The 25,118-nt window shown below is 43.5% G+C and overlaps 1 protein-coding gene across 1 annotated transcript in view; it reads left to right on the forward strand.

Moving 5' to 3' along the window:
* THBS4 (thrombospondin 4) overlaps positions 1–25,118 on the forward strand; it is a 45,420-nt gene extending 20,302 nt beyond the window's left edge. The window contains exons 5-22 of the mRNA XM_040580254.1: positions 1,083–1,165; positions 1,762–1,813; positions 3,158–3,330; positions 6,434–6,571; positions 7,194–7,271; positions 10,898–11,050; positions 12,379–12,483; positions 12,707–12,814; positions 14,293–14,452; positions 15,122–15,240; positions 15,975–16,027; positions 18,061–18,254; positions 18,541–18,719; positions 19,637–19,685; positions 19,787–19,983; positions 20,515–20,687; positions 22,797–22,936; positions 24,891–25,118. Coding sequence (XP_040436188.1) covers positions 1,083–1,165; positions 1,762–1,813; positions 3,158–3,330; positions 6,434–6,571; positions 7,194–7,271; positions 10,898–11,050; positions 12,379–12,483; positions 12,707–12,814; positions 14,293–14,452; positions 15,122–15,240; positions 15,975–16,027; positions 18,061–18,254; positions 18,541–18,719; positions 19,637–19,685; positions 19,787–19,983; positions 20,515–20,687; positions 22,797–22,936; positions 24,891–24,952 — 2,216 coding nt within the window. The 3' untranslated portion in view covers positions 24,953–25,118. The remainder of the gene's footprint in view (positions 1–1,082; positions 1,166–1,761; positions 1,814–3,157; positions 3,331–6,433; positions 6,572–7,193; positions 7,272–10,897; positions 11,051–12,378; positions 12,484–12,706; positions 12,815–14,292; positions 14,453–15,121; positions 15,241–15,974; positions 16,028–18,060; positions 18,255–18,540; positions 18,720–19,636; positions 19,686–19,786; positions 19,984–20,514; positions 20,688–22,796; positions 22,937–24,890) is intronic.

Below are 25,118 nucleotides of genomic sequence, written 5' to 3' on the forward strand. Positions count from 1 at the left end.
TTAGAACATAAAAGAGCATATATTTGTGAAATTTGTTTTAACATACAGACTTAGAGAAGTAAACAAATAGCTGCTCAAGATTCCTACAAACTCGGAAGTGAGCTGCAAACAACTACAAGATACTGTGCTTAATGTGCTCTTTGCTTCTCTTGTCACTGGCTCAAAAGTAATGTTTCATCTAACAGATAAGATTCTCATGTGAATATCCTGAGTTGGTTCTGGTCCTTCCCTATGTCTTATTACAGATGTATTTTTCAGTCTTGTCTAAGAGGTCTTTAATTTGTTTCTTGATATTGACAGTTGGCTTTGGTGTGCATTCATACTTTGTTGAGTAGCTGTTTTGTGAGTCCATACAAACTCTGCACGCCCAAGAAGCAAATGTAGCCATGAAACTTGTGTACAGTGTGATGAGCTGCCTTTTGCAAGAAAAGCCATGTTACTGTCTCAGGTATTAAAAGTGCTGTTTTTATCAGAGTAGGCATTCTTGATGCATGGTTGGAGCTGCACAGTGAGTTTGCTCAGAAAGCTGAGTAACTTCACTTTTGAAAGTATGCAGGAGTTGGTTGTGGTGACATGGAATACACTTATGGAGGGTGACTTGCCATTTTACGCAGAGATACTTCATGCCGCTGCCTTGTCTTCCTGCCCCAAATGGGTTTTCACAAAAACCCAGACCTGAAATCCTAAGGTTTCACTTAGGGCTGCTGGTCTCAGGCCTGGGGGGGACCCATGACTCTGGCAGCATTAGTTGCTGGTGTTGTTAGGTTTTACTAGAGAGCCTTGACACTGAAATAATGGTAGAAAAATCACAGACTGCTTTTCACTCTGTGGAGAGGTTTCTGCTTTGCCTGTTTCTGTGGTATACAGTGAAGTTTAGTCCAGAAAAGCCCTGAGTTCATTCAAATCACTATAAAAAAATGCAGATACTGTGTTTGCTTTAAGGATTCCTACAGGGATTAAGTAACTATAATGTCTGTCCTCCTTCTCATGGTGTTTCTATCTTGTATCTCAGAATTTATCATGGCAAATGGAGAGTTAAGTGCACTGACTGTGCAGTCTTTTTCATTGCTGTTTCCCTGCAGGTGATTTTAATAGGCAGCTGATGGGTCAGATGATGCAGATGAACCAAATACTGGGAGATGTGAAAGACCTTCTCAGACAACAGGTATTGTATAAAGGCTTCAGTGTGAAACATCCCAAGCTTGCCAGTTTTGATAGAGTCAGGGCAGAGTTCACATAAGCAATAAACTCCTGTGTAAAGTTTGTTGCCTCAGAGCCACAACACAGTGGAAAAGAAATAACCATATGGGTACTGGTACCTTGTGCTCATTGTGGAGGACCACTAAATGTGGGAGTGCAGGGGCCTTATTCAGACCCAGAAAATCTAGTGTCTTCAAGTGGAAAGGAACCAGAGTAGCTGTCCTAACACACTGTTAGTTAGAGGTCAGTCTGTTGCACAGGACTGAAATTGCATTTGTTCTACCTGCTGGTGGGTGTCAGAACTGGAATTGCTGGTGGCACATGCTGTTAGTTAAGCCTGTCATTTTTCAAGTCCCTGTTGATGAAGGCTGAAGTGAAGTACAACCGTTATTGCGATCCTTAATTTTATGGAGTACAAGGAACATCTTATTTCAAGAGAGAGTACGTATGTCACACGGTTTGAGTGGCATCCTGGGGAAAAATGATAATGGTTCTTCTGGCAGCCAGGTGCAAACTGGAGCTGCCTATATCCAAATAATGTTTATTTTCTATATCCTTAAGGTCAAAGAAACAACATTTCTGAGAAATACCATAGCTGAGTGCCAAGCATGTGGTAAGTGTTCCTGTTATCGCTTGTAAAAGCCAACTAGATCAGATGTAGTGTCATTTTAAAACTAGTATTGATTGCATCAGCTGTATGTGGTTTCTAAGAAGTCCTTTTTAAAAAACACCATGTCCAAAGTTCTAGGTGTACGAGACACAAATTTAAAATAGATTTTTATTAGAGAAAAAGCTTTCCATTTCCATAGACCTGACAAGCACCTACTGGGAAATAAAACCCCCACTAAACTAAGCAGTACCACTCACCCTGTACTGCCAGTTCTCAGTCTGCCACAAAGCTGTGCCACATGTTCCTGGGGAGGGAGACGTTGCCTGCCAGGTATCTCATGAGCAATCTTAGTAGAAGGACAAGGGAGGAATCATGTTCTGCTCTAGCTGGTGTTGTCACTCTGGGGAAGATCCTGTGCAGTCCACCTGAAATTCATCCGATTCTGAGTATGCAGTCACTGGTTAACAGCACTAAGACCCAATAGGTGGTCTCCAGCTTTTCGCTAAATGGAAGAAATAAGTGCTTCCCCAAATGCCACTGTATGGTCCTCCAACTTAATTGATGATCAGGACACACACGCATTCAGTATAAACAAAAGCCACAAACCCAACTCCTTTACTGGGTGGGATGAAAGGCCTTGAACTCAATGGGTCTTTTAGTTGATTTCTTCTCCCAGTCTGTCAGTCTCATCAGGACTCAAGCTGAGCTCAAGCCAGGTTAACCTTCATGTGTAAGTGCTGAAGAAATGTCTTTAAATCCTGCATGCATCATTACTGAGGTTCATCACCAAAACCTTGCTTTTCCCCAGGGCTGGTCTCTGTGCACCTAAGTCAGTGTAGCTGCGTGTCCTGCTGTGTGTTCATGGCCTGCCCGCTGCTGCTTTTTATTCCTCATACCTGTAGACTATCAGATGGCCTCTTGTGAAACCATGGCAGTGTTTTTCTTATGAAGTGGTAGTGTTGCCAATTTAGCCAGAAAAATACCTTGTACCATCACACTTGGGTCCCTTGGGCCATTGAGGTCACTGGCTTTTAGATTCTCCTCCTCTGGCCAGCAGCAGGTCTGTGCTGGGACTAACATAGCAGGAGGGCCACTATCTGTAGCGAGGAGAAGCACATGGACATAACAAAATAGCCTTAATTTCCCCTGTCTGGGGACATAGCAAGCTGCTGGGCCATTCCCAGCACGAAGTCTCTTCAGCCGCAGCACAGCTGGTAACAGCACAGCACAGAAACACAAAACCCTGCTGCACAGTGTCTCGGGGATCTCTTCAGAGCACTTGCCAGCTGAAAGCTATGGTGGATATTTCTTTCAATGGCTGAAACTATTGTTCTTTCTTCATTAAAGGTTTGGGAACTGTGAATTTTCCAACTCAACTTCCTAGGCGCAGTAAACCCAAATGTGAAGTTAATTCCTGCTTCAGGGGAGTCAGGTGTGTGGAGACAGCAGAGGGATTTCAGTGCGGCCCCTGCCCTGAAGGGCTCACGGGAAATGGAGTTACCTGCTCAGATATCGATGAGGTAAAATAGTGACTTTCACTGAATTAAAAATAAAAGGGGGGGGGGCGGAGCAAAAAGCTACAGTTTTATACATATCAATGGATTGCTGATGCTTGCTGTCTTCAGCATTTGCTGACTGCTTGCATGGCGAATATTAATTCATTTTGATTTGATTCTACCTCCTGATTTTGCTGTTGCTGCAACTTTACAGAGGTTTTATGTGTGAAAACTTGAAATACCCTGGTGAGTTGAGAAGTCACTTAAAGGAGTGTAATGTATGGAAAAAAAACAGCCAAAACAAGCTTTCAACATAGTTGTTTCTATTCCACAAGAAGATGCAGTAGCTTCTGTTACAGGCTGCAGAAGCCCTTCTTGTCGATATGAGCTTTGTTTCTTTAAATTGTAGTGCTCTTGAACCAGCCTTGGAGTCCAGAGTCTTCTCTTCAACCCAAACTGGAGCCATGTTTTCAGCATTACCTTAAAAGTCTGTGAAAGAAAATAAACATTTATTGTTATTGTTCCTTTATGGTTGTGTTGAAAGCTGATTATGTTGACTTGATTTTTTTTCTTGTGCTATATGTTAGAAGTTCAGAGCTTGCTTGTATTGAGGACTGAGTTAATAAATTTACAATATCTTAAATGATTAAATAAAACCTGTGTTAATTGGAATGTGACACTTACTCAGAACACAAACAACAAAACCACTTACAGCTTCACCACATTTTTTATGTGTGATGGTTTTTGCCGTTACTCTTTAGTGATTTTTGTGGAAAAGCACCTGGATACAGTAGAGCAGAGGACCAGGAGAATTAGGTCATTAACTGTGCCTGTGGATAACACAGTACTATACCGATGTACCTGCCTGATGATGTAAAATAGCAAAAGCATTCCTTTTTTCTCCTTCCTAGCCAACGGATGTGCTTTGACTGCTTTTTTGGTTACTTCCTGCTGCAGGCCATCAGCAGACAGGTTGCAATGTGCCCAAGTTATATCTGTGTGTGAAAAACACTGGGTAGAGAAAGTGGGTTGAGTGTGGCAGTTTTCCTGAGTTGTAGGCAATGTCTTTTGTTATGCCTCATGTGGCATGTACTGTCTGCTGCAACAGAAGGTGCAAAAAATGGAAATGAAGCTCTGAAGTGGGAATGCAAGAGGTGAAGCTGAGACAGCTGTGGTGCAAGTTTCATGCCACAGACAACCATGGTGAGAGACTCAAATCAGCCTGAGTGGAACCCAGCAGTACAGTTGGGTTCTCCTGAGCCATACCCAGACTGAGGCAAAGCATGGTGATAATCTCCTCCCTGCCATTTCCAGAGTTGAAGCAACTCTACCCATGGTGACAGTGGTGGGAGAACAAACTGAGGATAATCTGTGGTAGCCTGACCTGAACGTGGCTTTCTGTGAGCAGTCAGGCTCTGCCACTGGAGACTGACATGCCTTCGTTTTGTGCCACCAGCCCACATGGTAGGCATGGTCTCACATTAGAAAGAGCAAGGAAATTTTGCCAAAATGGTGTCCTCGACATCCAGTTTTGCTTGTTTGAGGGCTTCACAGGGACACTGCTATTAAAATGCCACCTAGTCTGGTGTGGTTTAGTTTACCAGTAAATAGCTCAAAGCTTTAACGGCTGGATTTTCACTTGTGGTTGTTCCAGGGGAAGAAAAGAGGTAATAAATGACAATAACTTTTCATTGCCTAACAACAGGGGATGTCATTTGTCTTCCTGAGTTAGCTGACTAAGAAGGAAACTAATCCTGGGGTTTTTTTGAAGGTCTTTGGGAATCTCTTCTGGGAGAGCACCTTTCTACTGAATAAACTGTTTCTGTTCTTCCTAATAACTGGAATTTAAAAATAAGTTAATATACAAATTCTAATAAAGTCAAATCTAGAAGCTTCCTCGCTAACAGCTGCCATCATCTTTTCTGAGGCTGTTAGCATCTCTTCAGTATGCTCCCTTATTTGTTACCAGTTTGAGGACACCACTTTCGTGTGCTGGTGCCCTGTACCTTGGGGGCTGCAGCTCTGCTCTGTGTAATTTGAGTGCCCTCTGCTGTCTACAGTAAAAAATCCACAGCAGCTAAGGAGCACAAAATGTCTCTAGTCCTAGTTTTACATTTTGCTTATGCTAGTTGTGGACCTACTTCTAACAAATCTTTCCGTCAAACACTCTTTGATATTGAACGTACCTTCTCTTGCTCCCTTATGTGTGTGTTTGATTACAGGTTGTACGTTTGTTTTAGGTGGGTATCTTCTGGTTTGATCACCCTCCATCTTGTGGATGTTTTTCTATGAACGACAGAGGGGGTGGGAAAAGACATATCTTTAAAACTTTTTCTATTTCTTTCTTGTGTTTCTTATTTATTCTTGTCTTTGAGCCATATGCAGCATGATGGCATGTTGATATTTTCGGTACTCTTATAAATATTACCTGGCAGCTAGTGTTGATGTTGGAGAGGCAGCAATGTGGGATGTGGTTCCCAAACTGGCAACCACAAGGCCAGTGAAATGGATCACAGCTGTTCTGTAAAATATCATGAGGTAGTGAAGTGAATGGCGCCTTCAGGCTAAGGGTGATGCTGTGGGCATGTGCTATTTCGGGAGAAGTGCCAAAGGCTGTCTGTGGACCTCCGGTCTAGAAATGTGGTGCTACTTACACGTCCCTGCTCATCTGGCTTATGTTAGGGTGACTTGCCTAAGTGTAAATGAAGGAAAGTGCTGCTGCCACTTCTTTGTGTCCAAAACACAACTGCAGGACCATTTGTTGGGTTGGAGTTATGTGGCTTTCCCACCCGGAGGGGGTGGGTTCTGTAAATACCGGGGGCCGGATTGAGGACCCTGGGGGGCCGTATCCGGCCCACGGGCCATAGTTTGAGGACCCTGTCTTAGGGCATCAGCTACAGGCTATAAAGGAAGATTGCAAATGTTACTTAAATTACAGAGATAGGTGAAGACCCACTGGGGTCAGAAATACCTGCAGAGACTGTTCCCTCTGTAAGCCAGCTCTGAAGAGAAGACATATGCAGACGTTGCATGTAGCATTGCCTTTGACTGAGAAATCTGTGCACATAGTCAGAGTCTGGATGTTACTGAAGCATGAACGTGTGCTGGGTTGTTTTTTTCTTTGCAGTGTCGTTACAACCCTTGCTTCCCTGGAGTGCGATGTGTGAACACTGCTCCAGGTTTCCGATGTGAGACCTGTCCCCCAGGATATACAGGACAAACTGTGCAAGGGATAGGACTCAGCTACGCCAAGAGCAATAAGCAGGTGAGCGTCAGCATTCCTGCAGCAACTGTCATTGCAAGGTGCTGGTTTATATCAATGCCTCTGTATCACATTTTGTTTATACTTCAGTCATTCCATAATTGACTTGTGCAGTTAGGCAGAGATCAGAGTGTTTCAGTTAGAAGATCTGAGTTGTTTGCTTGGCTTTAATGGAAATATTAATCATCTAATACTCAGGACTGGTATAGAGACAAGTGTCATTATCTTTGTAGGTATCTCTGATCAGTTTTAAAGGAGGCTCCACTGATGTCTGTAAACTGGCTTTGAACTAGGAAGGGTATGATAGAAAAGGCCTATTTTACTGTCATTTTTGCATTTTCCTGTAGCGCCCTACAATGGGAATATAATTCTTGTCTGAATTCTTGTGGGTGAACCAGAACTCATCCTAAAGTTGAAAATTTTTGTATCACAGTGTCTCTTCAGGGTTTATATGTGTCTGGAGATGCATCGGAAAGTTAGCCCATGAGTATGTCTGTGCCATTCTGAGAGTGGTTTCAGGAGAGGCTGTGGCTCTTTTCTGGACTTAAACTTTAGTGGCTTTTCTTCAGACTTGGAGCTGAAATTGACATTGTTTTTATTACATGTCGATTTTCTTTATTGCTAGGTCTGCTTAGATATTGATGAATGTCAGAATGGTGGACTTGGACTCTGCGTTCCAAATTCCCATTGCATAAACACTTTGGTAAGCACCTTTTCGTATCTGGCTTTAAAAAATTGGTTGCTTTAAAATTCCAAGTGGCTAAGATTAGTTTTATGTCTCTGATTGAAGAGCTGAATAGTACAATTTGTTTGTTGGCTTCATCTAAACCAAAGAATCTTTTCCTCTTTCCTGACTAACAATTAAAAAATCAATACTTCATTTGTCATTAACATGCCCATCTCAGTTGTATCCTTATCACTTTCCTGAGGAATAGCAGGAACTCTTCTCTTCACACCAGCCAGTTATGTGTGTTTATGAGTATGTTATTGTAAGGAACCTCCTTTGAAAGATAAATCTCTGCTTCTCCCCACCTCTTCCCACCTGGGAACTGCTGCAGCAAGCTGATCCCCTGGGTGCTCTTTTTATAGGAGTAACATCTTCGCTTTGTTAGGGTATTTATACAGTACCAGACATCCCTCTAAATAAGTACAGAGAGGAGGAGAGCTGCAATTGGTACAACACTTTTCATACCCATAGATATTAAATCCAGGAGAACACTGTATCAGAAGTAGAAATGGTTTGAAAGATGTTAGGATCCAGTAGAAGGAGTGTACAACCATTGTAATGCTATGAAGCAAATTGGATCTTTTACTTAGAAACAGTAAATCATGGAATCATTTATGCTGGAAAAAACACTTAAGATTGGGTCCAACCGTTAGTACTGCCAAGTCCACCACTAAACCATGTCCAAAAGTGCCACATCTACACATCTTTTAAATATCTCCAGGAATGGTGATGCAACCTCTTCCCCGGGCAGCCTCTTCCAATGCCTGACAACACTTTCAGTGAATAAACTTTTCCTAATATCCAATCTAAACCTCCCCTGGCACAAGTTGAGGCTATTTCCTCTCATCTTGCCACTTATTACTTGGGAGAAATGACCAACAGTCACCTTGTCGCAACCTCTTTTCAGTGAGCTGTAGAGAGTGACAAGATGTACCCTGAGCCTCCTCCTCTCCAGGCTGAACAGCCCCAGTTCCCTCAGCTGCTCCTCACAAGCCTTGTGCTCCAGCCCCTTCCCCAGCCCCTTGCCCTTCCCTGGACACGCTGCAGCCCCTCTACGTCCCTCCTGCAGTGAGGGGCCCAAACCTGAACACAGGGTTCGAGGTGCAGCCTCACCAGTGCCCAGTGCAGGGGGACAGTCCCTTCCCTTGCCCTGCTGGCCACACTGCTTCTGACACCAGCCAGGGTGCTGCTGGCCTCCTTGGCCACCTGGGCACCCTGCTGGCTCATGCCCAGCCGGCTGCCGACCAGCACCCCCAGGCCCTTTCCCACCAGGCCCTTTCCAGCCGCTCTGCCCCAGCCTGTAGCGCTGTGTGGGGCTGGTGTGACCCAGCTGCAGGACCCGGCACGGAGCCTTCTTGAACCTCATCCAGCTGGCCTCGGCCCACCGGTCCGGCATGTCCAGACCCCTCTGCAGAGCCTCCTGCCCTCCCGCAGATCAGCGCTGCTGCCCAGCTTGGTGTCATCTGCAAACTTACTGAGGGTGCACTCGATCCCCTCGTCCAGAGCGCCGATAAAGATACTGAACAGAGCTGGCCCCAGCACTGAGCCCTGGGGAACACCACTGGTGACCGGCCGCCAGCTGGATGTAACTGCATTCACCACCAATCTTTGGGCTTGGCCGTCCAGCCAGCTTTTTACCCTGCGCAGAGTACATCCATCCAGGCCACGAGCAGCCAGTTTCCCCAGGAGAATGCTGTGGGAGATGATGTCAAAGGCTTTACTATGGTCCAGGCAGACAATGTCCACAGCCTTTCCCTCATCCACTGGGTGGGTCATCTTGTCGTAGAAGGAGATCAGGTTGGTCAAAAAGGACCTACCTTTCATAAACCTGTGCTGGCTGGGCCTGATCACCCAGTTGTCCTGTATGTGCCACTTGCACCACTGTCAAATACTGTTCTGTAGCTGGCTGCACAGAGCAGGCTTTATCCATAGCAAGAGAACGTTTAAAAGTATCCTACAGGTGTAAATACGGTCCTTTTTGCAGCTAGGTGTTGTTGAGGTTATTAGTAGTGTTCCAAATGGTGTGCTTTCCTCACAAATAACCTTGTTTTTCTAGGACTGCTTTCACTGTTCAATATGCGTCTCTCCTTTTTCTTCTTTTCTTTTTTTTTTTTTTTTTTACATATCTAGAACATTTCTGTCACATGTTGTATCTTATGGCATGACTAGGTCTCTTCAGAGGCCCATCAGGCCCTGTTTGCAGAAGGCAGCAAGTGGCCTGCCACATGTCAGAGCAGCACTGGGTTTTTTACTCCTGTCTCCCTTTAGAAACAGTTTGATCTGGACATGCAGCCTTAAAGGCTATTTTAATGCATACTAGCGCTTGATACAGGACAGAATATACTAAGAAATTCAGCAGACTCCAGAAGTTATTACCCGGCATGTCAATCAGGAGAAAGTGTGTTGGCTGGTATGTTTTATATAGGCTATATCATTTGCATGGACCACTAATTATTCTACTCTTCAGTTGTCTGCATATCTTCATTTTCAGCCTGAAAGTATGCAGACAGCACAGAGTTAAAGTCTGGAATGAAGCTAGGAACAGAGGACAAAAATAACACTCATCTGGGTAGTAAATATATCTCTCCATTGTGGTGGATTAGGACAATCCTGACAGTTCCTCCAGCAGGCTTTGTACGGGAAGAGTAAAGTTGTGTGAAGTGCCTCAGTTTCACAAAGGGTGCACAAGTTTGTAGGAGATTTGGCTGTTTTAGTTCATTGACATATCAAAAATAATTATTCTCTATAAGGAAAAAACAGTGTTTTCAATTAACTTTTTTGTCATAGGTCATAAATCTACAAGTATGTGAGACAGAGACAAAAGCCGCATTTAGATATCTAAAGACGATTCCTTCTTATCAGCATTTATTCATTTATACCTCATGTAGTGATTGTCCCAGCACACACTGAGATTCCTTAGCATAGCTCCTTCAGGTTTGTTTACAAAAGAGTGACACAAATATAAAACATATATGTATGCATCTAGGTAAACCACTGCAAAAGGTTACATGGATGTTCTTATTGCAGTGTAAATGAGGATGACTACATCTTCAACTCCTGAATTCTTTTCTGAAGAACAACATTTAACTCAAATTGGCTTAAAAACATTCCAGTTAAAAAAAATAAAATGAGGCAAAGACATACTGAATTTTCTTGCCTCTATTTGATTAAAAGTTATGCCCAGCTGAGTTTAGATAAACTGATGGGGCTGCTTTACCCTAAAATAAGAGCATCCAATCTGATTAAGCAGGTGCTGCTTAGAATTTCACACAAAGTCTTGGCCACCTGGAAGCAGCTCAGAGTAATGCTGGCAGGGACAAGACATCATGAAAAAGCTTTTGCTGCTGCATGACTTTTCTATGGCTTAACAAAAGGCTGATCTAAACAGGCAAGAGTTGAGTTTGTTTTCCAGCATGCATTGTGGGAGCCAAACCTGAATTTCACATAGAAAATAAAGGTTGTTCACAGTGCAAGAGGCCCCAGTGGATGAAAAACTACACTTGCACAACATAAGCAGTGTGATATGAACCTTGCTCACAGGCTTGCTTTAAAAGAAAAGTAAGTCATGTTAAAGGCCGGCTAGTAACTTTTTGTTCTTACAGGGGTCTTACCACTGTGGCCAGTGCAAACCAGGATACACAGGAGACCAAGCCAGGGGATGCCAGGCTGAGAAGAGCTGCAGAAGTCGAGCCCTCAATCCATGCAGTGTCCATGCCCGTTGTATTGAGGAGAGGAGAGGAGAGGTGACATGTATTGTGAGTTCATAAATTCATGCATTTGTACAGTGAAAAATCACCTTTTTTTAGTCTGAACTGACAAAGCCTTTGGGATCATTTTATACAGTTGAATGACCCAGAACAGCCACAGACATAACCAGTCTGAGTCTGTCTTGCAGTTGTTTTCTTCTTGCAGGATGTCTGTAAGGCAGTTGTACTCGTGTGCCATATTTGCTGTGTCTGCGTAATTTAGGTCTTTTGGGAATGGCTTTTGTAGACTTTCTGTAGTCTCCTCAGAAAGGGCTGTCAAGTGTCACTCCACAGAAGACATCACAAGGACAAATTCCTCTCCTCGTCCTCAGCTACACAGCTGTGAGTAGGGATCCTCCCTGCCTACCCAACGTGCCTGTATTTGCCTGCTGACAGAGAGGGTATTTCTCCAAGTGAGAACACAGATTCTAGGCAGAAGTAGGCTGTACTGTGCTTTCCAGCTGCGGGAGCAGAGGAGCACCGAGTGGCATATGAACTTCCATTGTAAGAGTCTAACTGAAGTATGTTACTGTTTTTCCAGCTTGCAAAGGGAAGCAAGAGACTAATCCTGTGTCCCAAATTTGGATGCTATTGCTGGCGCCTCCTTTGGTCTCATTTTTAAGTACAACTATTTCAAAGAAGAATCTAGGATATTTTAAGTCCATGCTGTAATGGAAAGATGCTTAGATACTTGTGTTGGGCAAGTTCTCATTTCAGTGGGAGGCCAGAATGTGACATGCAGTTCTATGCATGTATCTTCAGTTACAACACAAATTAGGCATAGGTTTGAAACAGTACCAATTTAATTGGCTAGGAGAAAGTTGTGTGCCAGATGCACTTGCTTTGCTGATGCAAACTGAGTAACTGTCAGCACAGTTTTCTCTTAAAACTTCCTCTAGTTGCAGATGTATTCTTGAGATACTGAAAAAAACATATTCATCCCATGTAACCATAGGCCCCGTGCTGAGATGCTAGGTGCATATTCTGCGTAGGTTGCCTTTTTTCTTTTTCTGCATCTGTGGGAGGGGAACCAAAATTGACTCCTGACCATTGTAAGAGAAATCTATGGCTCCCACTGAAATCATTAGGTGTTGCAGGCACACATTCCATTTAACATCAAGTCTGAGCTCTTTCTAGCTGTGCCTAGATATAGAGAACTCGAAACAAAGATTTTCTTTCCACACAGAGATGCTGAAGTGTACCTTATTGTACTTCAGTATCTGTCCATGCCTTCTGTATATTAGTGTTTTCAAGATTGATATGGGGTTTCCCTCTTGAATATTGCAACAGTGACTCATTAACCTTTTGGTAGTACTACCATGTTGTTTTATTGATAGTGTGGCATTGGCTGGGCTGGTGATGGTTATATTTGTGGAAAAGATGTTGACATTGATGGCTACCCTAATGAAGAACTCTCATGTTCTGCTGAAAACTGCAGAAAGGTAAGAAATTCTTTCTTAATCCTATAATAATTAAGAGCATAAAGGGATGAAGAGTGGAAGAAACATGACTAGATATATTAATCTTTTTTCAAGTTGCTGAATTCCTTGGGATAAATTGTATTTAATTTGATTAATTAAAACAATAATATAAAGAGTCATTCAAATTTTGAAGGCATCCAGTTTACCCATAGAACACCAGACACATCCCATTTTTTTTGTCTAGGACAATTGTAGATTCGTCCCAAACTCTGGACAAGAAGATGCTGATGGTGATGGGATTGGAGATGCCTGTGACGACGATGCGGATGGAGATGGCATTCCCAATGAGCAGGTCAGATGTATAGGTCAGGGTGCTGGGATCTGTGCAAACATACGGATTTCATGTACTGCAATAGGCAGTGATTTTGAAATCTGGCTCACTACTCTTTGCCAAAGATTATCCCATTCCCGTCACTGTCAGCAGCTCTCTAAATCCTGTCTTTTTCTTTTGTGTAATGCTCAATATTATAAGACCTAAAAAAGCCAGGCTATCCCACCCAGCCTTAAATCTCACCAGTGTATGCTCCATTATCATGTTTTAGCACTGAATTCTAGAGTTTTTTGTTTACAGAACTTGTGCCCTTCTGTCACGCTTTCCCATAGCATGGTCTTCAGGAATACTGCTTGCACTAGTGTCTTCCTTTTTAAAAAGCAGGTTGACCTGATGTCACATTCCATAAGGGATCCAAAACCCAGATAAATTAACAGTTGTCTTGTCAATAACTTGAAAAAACTTTGAATCTTGTTCTCGAAGTGGAAGAGGTTTCCATGTGGGAACACTATTGCAGAATATATCAGAGAATAAATTCAGATGGTAAAATCTCTTTTGTGTTCAACCCTGTATTCTCACATGCCCACTGTTGTTCTGCATTAAGATCCGTCTGTGGTATTGCTTAATGCGCTTTCAAGAAAACAAGAACACTCTATCCAGAGTACAAATGTCCATGTTGAGCTAGGGCAGACTGATAACCAGAGAAAGTCTGGTTTAGGCTGTTTTGCCACAGAGGCCAACCCTCAACCCTAAATTCCAGTAGCTCGAAACAGCTGGGTTTATTAATGTTCTGTAAGGAAAGATGTTAAATCCTCCTTCAACTGTAAATCTATGTTCAGGTTCAGCACCTTCGCAATCAATAACTTCTATGTCATTGCTAAGCTCTATTCTGCCTCTGCATGTGCAGGTGTGAGAGGAACTGGGTGTGCTAGGTGGGAGAGGGAAATTTACACCACTTCAAAATGAAGTTTTCTCCATGGGCCTCCTGATGGTCTTAGGGAGTCAACAACAGCTTGGCTGACAAAAACCCAAAAAAGACCTGTCCCTTTTTGCATCAGAAAGACGTTTTCCCATGTTTCAGCTTTGGTTTGAGTCTCTACCAGAAGGGGGCAACAGCCTTTCACCAAGAGTATCTACAAGCCCTGTCAGGGTCTCTGAACTGCAGCTTTTGAGAGGGACCATGTAAGGAAGCCAGGGCGCCAGAACAGGTTACTTAACTTGGATGCGTACAAAATGAGAATCAGAACTCGAAGTTATAAATAAAACCTTATGATAGGTGTTTGTGTTCAGGGTTCCCACAGTGTGGTTCAAAGCAGAGCTTTGAGAGAGCCAGTGAAATCTGATCCAGAGCTAATATTAAAGTAAAATCATGTTTTGTGACATTGCTCACAGTAATAATTCTTCGTGAAAGTAGAAATAAATAAATATCAGAGTTACAAAGTAGAAATTATGGATTTGGAGCCCAGTTCTTGTCTGATTTGGGTATGTGTCTCTTGCAGGATAACTGTGTGTTGGCTCCCAATGTTAACCAGAGAAATGCTGACCAAGATATCTTTGGAGATGCTTGTGACAACTGCCGCAATGTCCTGAATAATGACCAGAGGGACACAGATGGTGATGGGAAAGGAGATGCTTGTGATGATGACATGGATGGAGATGGTTGGTAATTCTTCCCTTCCAGCTTCTCTGATGTTCTTGAAACTTGCCCAGAACATGCCATGTGTTAGATTTCCTGTCTCCAGCTGCTAAATCTTTCTTCATTAAACCTGTGTTTGGAATCCTTTTCATTTAGATTAATATATATCTTTTTAGCCTCCATTGGAAGCATTGAACACTATAACAGATAAACCAGCCCACTTTTCATGTATAAGTTAAGGTAATTGGTCATTCAGTAATTCCTTAAAGGTATGAACATGGCCCAGAGTACCCAGCTGCTGTCTGTCCCAGATGCCCAAAAGCTACATACTGAATTATTTTCATTGTTGTAGGAGGTTTGAAAGAAGTGAAAAAATAACAGCCCTTCAAATGTAATAACAAAGATGAAACATCCCACCCTGTAAGCTGTGATATAGGAACAGGATAGAATGAATTGTGTGTAATTAATGAAGTGTGTGTGATAGCATTGAAAGCTGTTCTTTAGCAAGATATTTCTAACTTCTAATAAATTAATGGATGCACACATAAGAAGGATTTGCTATGCAGGCTTATAATGTCATTGCAAGATTAAGTAGTTGCTGAAAAGGAATAAGGTCTTTACTGTTCTTGATGTTTATGTTGTCCAATATCAAATATGGGAATTGTTTTTAACTAATATCCACTTCTTGCTAGGTATTAAGAACCTTTTGGATAATTGTCAGAGGATCCCCAACCAAGACCAGGATGACAGGGATAATGATGGTGTTGGTGATGCCTGTGACAGCTGCCCTACAATCAGCAACCCAAACCAGGTTAGTAGGCAGAAGGAAAAAATACCCTGGTTTAGGGAGAGGGACTGCTGAGGTCCAAAAAGATGCAAGAGAATGAGGCAGCACATGCAGCCACAGTGTTTATCTTTTAGCAGTAATTATTCAGGGAAGTTTTACGGAGCTTCAGACTCCTGACATGGGAGAGTGGAGCTACCAGATATATTCTTTTAGCTTGGGATGCTGTTAGCACCTCTGCCCTTCCATTATCTTCTGCTGTCATGCTCTGAAATGTCAGCATGCTCCCGTCCCCTGGAGTCCAAAGCCGGACTCTACACAGTGGTGTGGTTTAGTTACACTTGGTATTTTTTTAATTAGGACAAAATCCTGGAGTCCTTATTTAGCAAAACTGTCTCTGCTCCTAGGTGAGAAGTCAGTGAGACTTTTCATATGTTTTGAATTCCAATTAGGCCACATGTGAGTAATAAAAAATGCTGGAAGCTTTAGAGAAACATGGTAGATTTTTAAAGCTGCTTAAGAAATCAACCTTGGTTAGAGATGAGGGATACTTATTCACAGTAGTAGAGGAATCTTGCTTGGACTACTCATCTTGCTTGAACTATCACAAATCAAACAAAGAATTTTTTTTGTAAACCAAATGTTTTTCCATGCTTTTATTTTAATTGTATTTAATGTGGTTGTGTTTTGGTTTAGTACTGCCATGTTAATAGATGCTCTCAGCAGCTGATACTGGAACTTTCTCTGTTTCCTTTTTGCAGTCAGACATTGACAATGACCTTGTTGGAGATTCCTGCGATACCAATCAGGACAGGTATGCTGTGTTGTGGCTTGTAAGAGCAGCAGGGAAGTAAAAGAGGCTAGTCTTGAGCTGAAGCACGCTACTGATTCCTGGAGAGCTGTAATCACTCAGACTAGCCTGGATTTAATTCCAATACCTGTTCAAAGAGATGTTATTTCAGAAACCTTGTTGGTTTACTTCCCTGTAGCAGTAGTTACGGAGCCCTTCACCTGTAGCCCCATGTTCACACAGGCTTCCTGTGGAAATGACATTTAGAGTAGTTCTCTGGTTGTAAAACCCAGGGCACTGCTCAGAGCTTCTTATGAGGTAACATTTTTTTTCTTTTCTTTACCTTTCTTTCATCTTTCCTTTCTTTTTTTTTTTTCCCCTTTCTTTTTTCTTTTCTTTTTTTTTTTGTCTAGCAGAAATTTCAGTTAAGGGCTGCATGTTTTTCCTTAAGAACCTAGTGTTTCAGAAACAGAATTTTATTATCAAGTGCAGAACATTTGCATATAACCCCCTTTGCTTTAGCACAGCAGGAGTGGCAGGGCTGCTTTATGGCTTTTACATGTCCTGAGCGTTCAGGGGAGGATGTCCCATGACAAGCTGCTAACGCCTGGCTGGAAGCAGCTTCTGCATAACCAGCTTTGGGGGTAGCAAGTCCTCCCCTGTGCTCTTAACTTAAAGCAAGAGGAAAGGGAAGTGATAAATCCTGTGCCTGTGCTGGCACAACATTTCACCAGCCACAGATGGCTTCAGGGTCTCACTGCAAGGCCATTGGTGGGTGCTGTTGTCTGGGAAGATAAGCCCAGAGCCCACTGGGGAGCCCACTTCCCCACCTCTGCAGGGAGCATTCCCAGTCTTGGGTCAGTAGCTGCCAAGGCCCCCAGCTGGGAGCTGTTTTACTCTTAAGAAGATATGGTCTGGTTTTTTCCTGTTTTAAAAAAGGATATAATTTTCTTTTTTTTCCTTAAACCTAACTAATGTGTTTGAAGCATTTCCTGGTAGAAATGCTGTAGCTTTGCCTGAGGTTAACCTTGCAATACATATATGTGCATGGTCATCATTGCTTTTTGACTCAAGAATGTGCAAACGTTAGTTGCTCTGACCTAAAATTAAAGCACTTTTCATGAGCAGGGAGAGATAGGTGAGAATATGTATAGCTATAAGCTGCAGCACTGCCTTAATTTGGCTGCATGTCACTTCTGCCCTGCCTGTGCTAGGCAAAAAGCTGCTGAGGCGGAACGTGCCTGGTTATCGCCAGAAACACACACCTGACTTCAGGCCATGTTTTTTGCACAGATGCACGGTACTGTTGGCTTGGGGAAACAATGCAGCCACCCCATAACTTCCTAAACCCTTTTCTGTAGTCTGTGTCCTTGTTTCTTGTGACTCTTCACTGCAACCAGCTGATGCAGTCATGGACTGGGTGGGTGCTTGGGAGCTACAGACTTTCTCCTCTGTTTCTTACTGTGCAGCTCCCCTGCAGTAGTGAAATGTAACAAAACCTGCTATGCAGGAGGGTGAAAGCAGTGCCTGTTTTTAAACAAGACTGATGGCAGGTTTCATGCAGAGTCTCCCATAAATTTTCACTCACATTCACACCTGAACATTCATGAGCACCAAGACACTTTTGGGCAACATGTGTGACAAGGGACCTCAGCTGTTGAGCTCTTGCTATCTCAGGGGTGCCTTTTGATTGATGACACTGCACTTGTCGGATGTGCCTTACTACACTCTTTAGGAGTGGATGTTGTTTGAGATCTTGGGCTCTGGTATTTTTTCCCACTCCATGTCACACATCTTTTCCTTTTCCTTACCTGAGTATTTTTATAGCTCCAGGCTTAGTCTTCATCTTCCTGCCACCATATCATACAGTCTCTGTTTGTTCCTTGTCTCCTCGCTGTTCAGCTACCTGAGTGACACCAGGTCGTGGTGCCCCACTGGTCTATTTCCAGCTCTGGGCATGCTTCCATGCATTTCCCACTCAGGTACCCATGCTGTCCCCCATGCAGAGGCAGGAGCTGATGTTGGCGTGACATTTCTTTTTGTCTCTGTGCTCATAGTGACGGTGATGGGCACCAGGACAGCACAGACAATTGCCCCACCATCATTAACAGCTCCCAGCTGGACACGGATAAGGATGGGTTGGGTGACGAGTGTGATGAGGACGATGATAACGATGGCATTCCTGACCTCTTGCCCCCAGGCCCTGACAACTGCAGGCTGGTCCCCAACCCAGGGCAGGAAGATGATAATGGTAAGATGGGCCTTCAGGAGCCATTTCGGTGCTTAGGCAATACATCCTTTCTCAGGCATTACATGTGCACCAGAATCCGACAGTCACCTCATGTGCCTATGCTTATGCCAGGAGGAACCCGCAACCTGCAGGGGTCCTTTGGCCAAGACAGAGGTCCCCTCCCCAGGCACTACAGCCGTCTGACCTGAGACTCCACCTGCTTCTCAGACACACTGATCAAGTGGCTTATACAGATGTGGCTGCTTGCTGCACCATAAACCTGCTTTCACTTCTCTGATGCATTCAGGTGATGGAGTCGGGGATATCTGCGAGTCTGATTTTGACCAGGATACAGTGATTGATCGGATCGATGTGTGCCCTGAGAATGCAGAGATCACCTTGACAGACTTCAGAGCGTATCAAACAGTGGTGCTGGACCCAGAGGGGGATGCTCAAATTGATCCCAATTGGGTGGTTCTGAACCAGGTAAAAATGCATCTGGTCTTTCTTACCTGTCTGAGAAAAATGCATTTAAAAACTACAGCAAAACTGTCTTTGTAATTGCTGGACCTCTGGCAAACAAGTGAAAAGTAGAGCTGCAGGTTGGTTGGCTATTCTACAGGAGTTATAATGAAGGAACTTGCTTTTAGCATGTGATAGCTTGGGGCTTGGTGCTCCTAATAATCTAAAATTAACTACAGGATGGTCAACTTGTTCTGGGTGGATTTTGCCACTGCCAAGAAGGCAAACAGGAGACTTTTGTGTCACCCTATTGAAATATTTCTGTAGCAAGGTTTCATGAATCTTTCCCTGAATTTGAAAGTCTGACCTGCTCTATAGCAGAACATTTACTCCTATGTGGAGTCCAATCACTGTTACTTACACTAACAAATTTTAGCCTTCAGGAGGCTAATGTGTTCTGAGTCACAAGGAATGTGCAATTTATTCCCATTGCCAAAGTCTCTGCCAAGCCCACTGAGATGTATACACCTTTGTTAACCCAGTCCTGGCAGTCTGTTTAATCCCAAACTCCATGATCAAACAGTATAAGCTAAGCCTAGGAAAAGCTCTCTAGCCCCTCACCCCCCTCCAGACCTCACCCTCTTTCCATCTTCCCATCCCATCTCCAATTCTAGACAGGTTCAGTGATTTTGAGAAGACTGGGGTAGGGAGAGAAAATCCACTTATGCAGGGGGAAAAGAAAGATCCTTCCTGACTCAGGGAACACAGCAGCTGAAACATTAGTATTTGATTGTAGTTCAGAGCTAGAAGTCTTACAGACATGTTGTGAGCACATGGAGGAGACAGATGGACAGGGTGTTAGAGGGAGGCCAGAAGAGACTGCTAGGATTAGCCAACCCAGCTCATCACACATGCTAACCACCCTGTTTTTACTCGTACAGGGCATGGAAATTGTGCAGACTATGAACAGTGATCCTGGCCTTGCTGTTGGTATGTACCCTTTTCTAAGATTCAAATTTTACAGCAGAAAACTTACAGGATGTGAACTCATTTTCTGAAGACTTTTTTTTTTAACTTGTGTGCGTCCTCAGGTTACACAGCTTTTAACGGCGTTGACTTTGAGGGCACTTTTCATGTGAACACAGTGACAGATGATGACTACGCTGGCTTTATTTTTGGTTATCAAGACAGCTCAAGCTTTTACGTGGTAATGTGGAAACAGACTGAACAGACGTACTGGCAAGCAACTCCCTTCAGAGCTGTTGCAGAGCCTGGCATTCAGCTAAAGGTACCGCTCTTGGCTCCTAGCTGGGGACACAGTGGTCACCACAGCCTGGCTGTGCCATCTTGCTATGTGTTGGCCATGCCACCCTGCCATCCAGCTGCTGTGGGCTAAGCCATCATGCCATCCATTGGCCAAGCCATCACACTGTGTGTCAGCTGTGCTGCCCAACTGCTGTTCTCTCCCTGCAACAGGTGTCAAAACTGATAAGTCAGGCATCTGCCACACAGCCCTTTTAATAGCACCATCTTTTAAGGAACTTCATCTCCAGTCTTGCCTCTGCTCATCAGCTGGAGCGTTTAGTCTCCACTCTCATTGTGGCTCTGACTGAAACTGGTCAAATTACCTCCTCCTCCTTGGCCCAGGTACTCAGTTGCTTTTCCACACAAGCAGTGGCAGCAGTTATACAAGAGAAGTTAGGGGCTTATAAGCAGGATGGAGGGTGCTTCTGCAGACCTGCTGCCCATGGCAAAATGACTTAGAGCTCCTGGAAGTGATATTCTCTGTGGTCAGCATTGAAAAACTGTATTTCTGCAGGCTGTGAAATCCAAGACCGGCCCTGGTGAGCACCTCCGCAACTCCCTCTGGCATACAGGGGACACCATTGACCAGGTCAGGCTGCTTTGGAAGGACCCCCGCAATGTAGGGTGGAAAGACAAAGTCTCCTACCGCTGGTTCTTGCAGCACAGACCCCAAATTGGTTATATCAGGTAAGAGAGGAAAGGATAGATGAGGTGCGTACAGATAGACGTCTGCCTAAACTGTTGCTTCTCGACATGTAAATCAGACAATGAATCTGAGAATTTATAATATGTCTGGGCTTTGCACTGATGAAACGTCATAGCAGGTTAGACTTTTCAAATTCAGCCTGTAATTCTTTTCATAGGAAGTTTTGTACCATTTGGCTGTGGTTACTGTGCCCTACCCTAATAAGCCCTTTTCTGGCATTAATACCTTGTTTTGCAAGCTGCTACTGGCCACTGATCTGAAAAAGGTCTTTTAGAATATTTGTGTTGGAATTGTGATAGTTCATTTACATATTCTGGGATAACAGAATTAGTAAAGGTTGTCCACTTAAAGGTAAGATCAGTAATTGTCTTGACATGATAGGTTTGAGATTACATAGTGTATATTCAGAAAGTTTGTCGAAGCTATGTAGTGCATGTTATGTATTCTTACTTTGTTGTTTGAAAAGGAAAAAAAAAAGTGATTTAAAAAAATTTCACCAGGCAGATGGAAATGTTTCATTCTGCAACATCCAAATCAGCAGGAATTATACTTGTAGATCAAGGTTGATGTTAAAATGCAGAAAAGAAACTGCTCCGGCATCATCAGCTCAGGGTTTATAACCTTGTAATAGAACAGAAATACAGGTAAGTCAGTTGTTTTCAAAATACCACCACCCTGTGGTTGAGATGCAGTAACTTGATGGTATAATTATTCCACTTTTTTGGTGCAGAGTATCATCTTCAGAGGTAGTCGGAGTGAGCATGTTTGACTTCATGCTGTACTGGATTAAGAACATTTACACTGTCAGTTTTTGTGTTCCAGCCACAGGGCAGTAGTGACTGGATCTTAGGTGGCAACTTCTGTTTAGGCCAAGCTGTTTGTGAAGCTGCTTCACGAGCAAGCATCTGCCTGTGGTTGCAGTCTCTCAAGCCAGCCTAATTAATGCCCCCTGCGATTCGGAAAGGTAGCAAAATTAACGTCACTAAATCCTTCAAAACCGAAAGGAAACCAGGCCTAAAGCGAACTTTTGCCAGCTCTCTGTCCACATCTCACTGTGGTCTGTTCAGGCCAGGTGCTACAGACCTATGTGTCTAGCAGAGGTTTTCTGAGGCTTCAAGGAAGCCTAGGAAAAAGTCACTAGAGCCAGCCTCTCCCACGGAAATCTGGAAGACAAGTGCTATTCATTGTACAGTTACTTTTGAACTGCCTCAGCAAATCAGGAAATAAACTCAGGAACATAACAGGAATTGGGTTTGGTTTTTTTTTTCTCATTTTATGAAAACACACAGGGACTTTCTTTCTCTTTACCACGTGCTGTTTTCTTACATGTCAGACCAGCGGTGTCTTTTCCAAAACAGGGCTTTCCAGGCTCATCATCCTCTGAGTCATTTACCCAGTACCTCAGAGGCTGAGGACTTGGTGTAGACAGTGCTGCAACAGCCCAGCTGGCTCCAGCATGGTCCTGCTCAAGCCCTCAGTACAGTGCACACGCTGGGGAGCTGGAGGGTGCAGCTGTTCCCAGAGCAATTTGGGAATTTGCCAATGAGTTTTCTAACAAGAAGATGCCAGATCATCAAAACTGTTCCTGGAATTAAACATATTCATATTTTTAAAGAACTCTCAGTCAAGTTCAAGGTTCCAAACAGTTTGTTTGAAACTTTGCCTGTTTAAAAAAAAAAAAAAAAAAAAAAAAGGTTTAGGTTCAGACTGTGTAAGACCATATCCATTTGGCCTTCTTCAGCCGACCTAGTCTGGTTCTCCCTTTCTCCTACAACTATCAACTGTGGAAACTTTCAAGAGTTAAAGCTCTTAGTCTGACTGACTACTGGAAAACACACTCCAAGCTTTTGTAGGATGTGTCAAAAACCAACCACCACCAAAACACCCTCCCTGCCCAGCTCTTGCCAGTGTGCAGCATTGCTCCAGTTGCCAGCCTACAGAGGAGCTATGTTAACTGCTTTTTCTCCCCTGGGCTAGGTGGGAGAGGATAGCATGTCTAAGACTAGAGTCACCACGGGTAACGAAATTGCTTTGGTGAATGTTGCAGCCTTGGAAAAGACCTAACAGAGCTTCTGTTTGCTTTCATGAAGGGCAAGATTTTATGAAGGCTCTGAACTAGTGGCAGACTCTGGTGTAACTATAGACACCACGATGCGTGGAGGACGGCTTGGAGTTTTCTGCTTTTCTCAGGAAAACATTATTTGGTCCAACCTGAAATATCGCTGCAATGGTAATGTTGCTGTTATGTCATTTTAGCTAACAACTAGCAAGTGACCAAGAAGAACTGGTAGTGTGGCTGTTGGATTAAGCCATTTTGCACCCTTTCCTTTGCTTTTCGTTTACACACTATTCACAGCTGTAAAATGCCTCCCCTGACACTGCAGCCCAGCCAGACGGGAACTAACACCTCACAACTGCTCCTCCCAGAGCAGTCACTGTGCTGCAGAGACTGTGCCAGTGAAGTAGTATAGCTGTCATCAGAGAATTAGAAACATTATTTACAACTAACCAACCGTGGCAGTTGTACATGCACAATATACTGAGGCCATCATGTATACAGGATACCTTAAGCTCTGAGTAAAAAGTGAAATAAATCTGGAGAGCCAGGGGCATTGGTGTCAGTCAGGTACTTGCTGGTTGCTCCTGTCTGTGGGAGGACAAGATCATAAGATGCCCTTTATCCCACAGAGGAATCCTTCTCAGACTGTGGGAGCATGCTGGCTCACTCTTCTTGGGGCAAGACCCTTGCAGCTTAGCCCTGATCTCCCACTACATGGAGTAACTCAAACCTTGGTCACCCAAGCAGAAGCTGATCATGTCTGGGTGTTTCTGCCCTGGCAGCAGTTCCACTAGCTTGAAGTGGGGTTGGAGAAGCTGCCCCCCTCCTCTCAGCATCAAACCCTACCTGACCGAGGCAGCCTTAGGAAAATAAGTTGCCAGCCAAGTTGCAACAGTTTCCTTACTTGCTTTCTGTGGATCCAAGAAGCCCAGATCAGGCCCGCAGGGGACACAGCTGCTGCATGGCCAGACCCTGGCTCTGTGGCTTGTTCTGTTGACGGACTCTGGTTCTTGGGCACTTGGTACACCTAGGCTGGCAGTTGAAGGTCATGGTTAAACAGGGGAACTTCTAGACAGTGGTGCTTACAATTAAAAATCATTTGCTAGGAGTCTTGAACAGTATGTGGTTTCCCAGAAAACATGTTTCAAAGCTGCCACTGAAGTTGTAGATACTTTCCTGGCAGTGAGCAGGCAATGGCTTTGCTGCAGGTGCTGCAGTAAGTCCGTGAAATGCACTCAAAGAAGCCTCTGGAGTCCCAAAGCATTCCTGCTTTCATTTCAGTCAAGTTCCTACACTTTCAAAAAAAGCTTAAAAATAATCTTCAAGCCTCAGGAAGAGGAGTGATCAAAAAAAAGCAAAGGACTTACTCCTTCTTTTCTATATACTGTATTTATACAGTTACTTCTTTTTTTCAGTTTGGTTACTTGTCCTGTCTCAGGGTGGAAATAATCAGAGCAAAGCTGAGGTCGTGCAGTTGAGCTTCCTTGCTGTGGCTCCATCTTTGGCTGCAGCTTTAGCTCTATGGTTAGCTCTGTGGCTGTCCAGGTAATACGTTCTGGGATCTGGCAAAGTCACACTGCAAACTCAACACTTCAAACAGAATTGTAGTTACTCTTAGGCACTGACCTGTCTCCAACTCCCTTCATCAATTTTAAAGTTTTTCTACCAGCTGCTGTTGGTCCCTGTTGATGTTTCCGTACCTATTTGTGGCATGGGAAGCGATTGCAGGGAAGTTGAATTAGGGTACATGAGAAATAGAGATGCTGATGCCACAAACATGTCTGGGGTGCAGAACAAGGTAACCACTTTTTCTGCCTTTCTGGTCAGCGTTTATTAATAAAAAGAGAAGAGTAGGATCCAAAAAGTTTTCAGGTGGAAATGTAATTCAAAGATTGATAGCATTCCATTATGGGCTGGCATTGTAGCACTCGTCCTGTTAGCTTCTCTCTGCTTTTCAGTGGTGCACAGCTAAAACTGAAAACACTCCCTGTTAGTTCTTAATGTGTAAACAGAAGAGAAGGCACATTACCTAAAAAAAAAAGGAGTAAGTGGGTAATTCATTAATTTACGTGCTCCTTGATTTTGTTAGAAGAGACTAAACTTTTGCATATTTTCTTGTTTTCAGACACTATCCCAGAGGACTTCCAAGAATTTCAAGCTCAGCAGTTTGGCGTTGGTGATATTTAAGAAGGAAAAGCAAACTAACATTGCTATTGCAAACAATAAAACAGTGTATTTTAAATCCTTATATGATTGTTGTTATCAGACTGCACACCGCAGCTTGTTCTTATTGATGTGACTATACCAGACCCATTTTTGTATAAAAATGAAAATTAAAAGGAGACAAAATAGA

The sequence above is a fragment of the Falco naumanni genome, chromosome Z (assembly GCF_017639655.2).
Source record: "Falco naumanni isolate bFalNau1 chromosome Z, bFalNau1.pat, whole genome shotgun sequence".
Lineage (NCBI taxonomy): Eukaryota > Metazoa > Chordata > Aves > Falconiformes > Falconidae > Falco > Falco naumanni.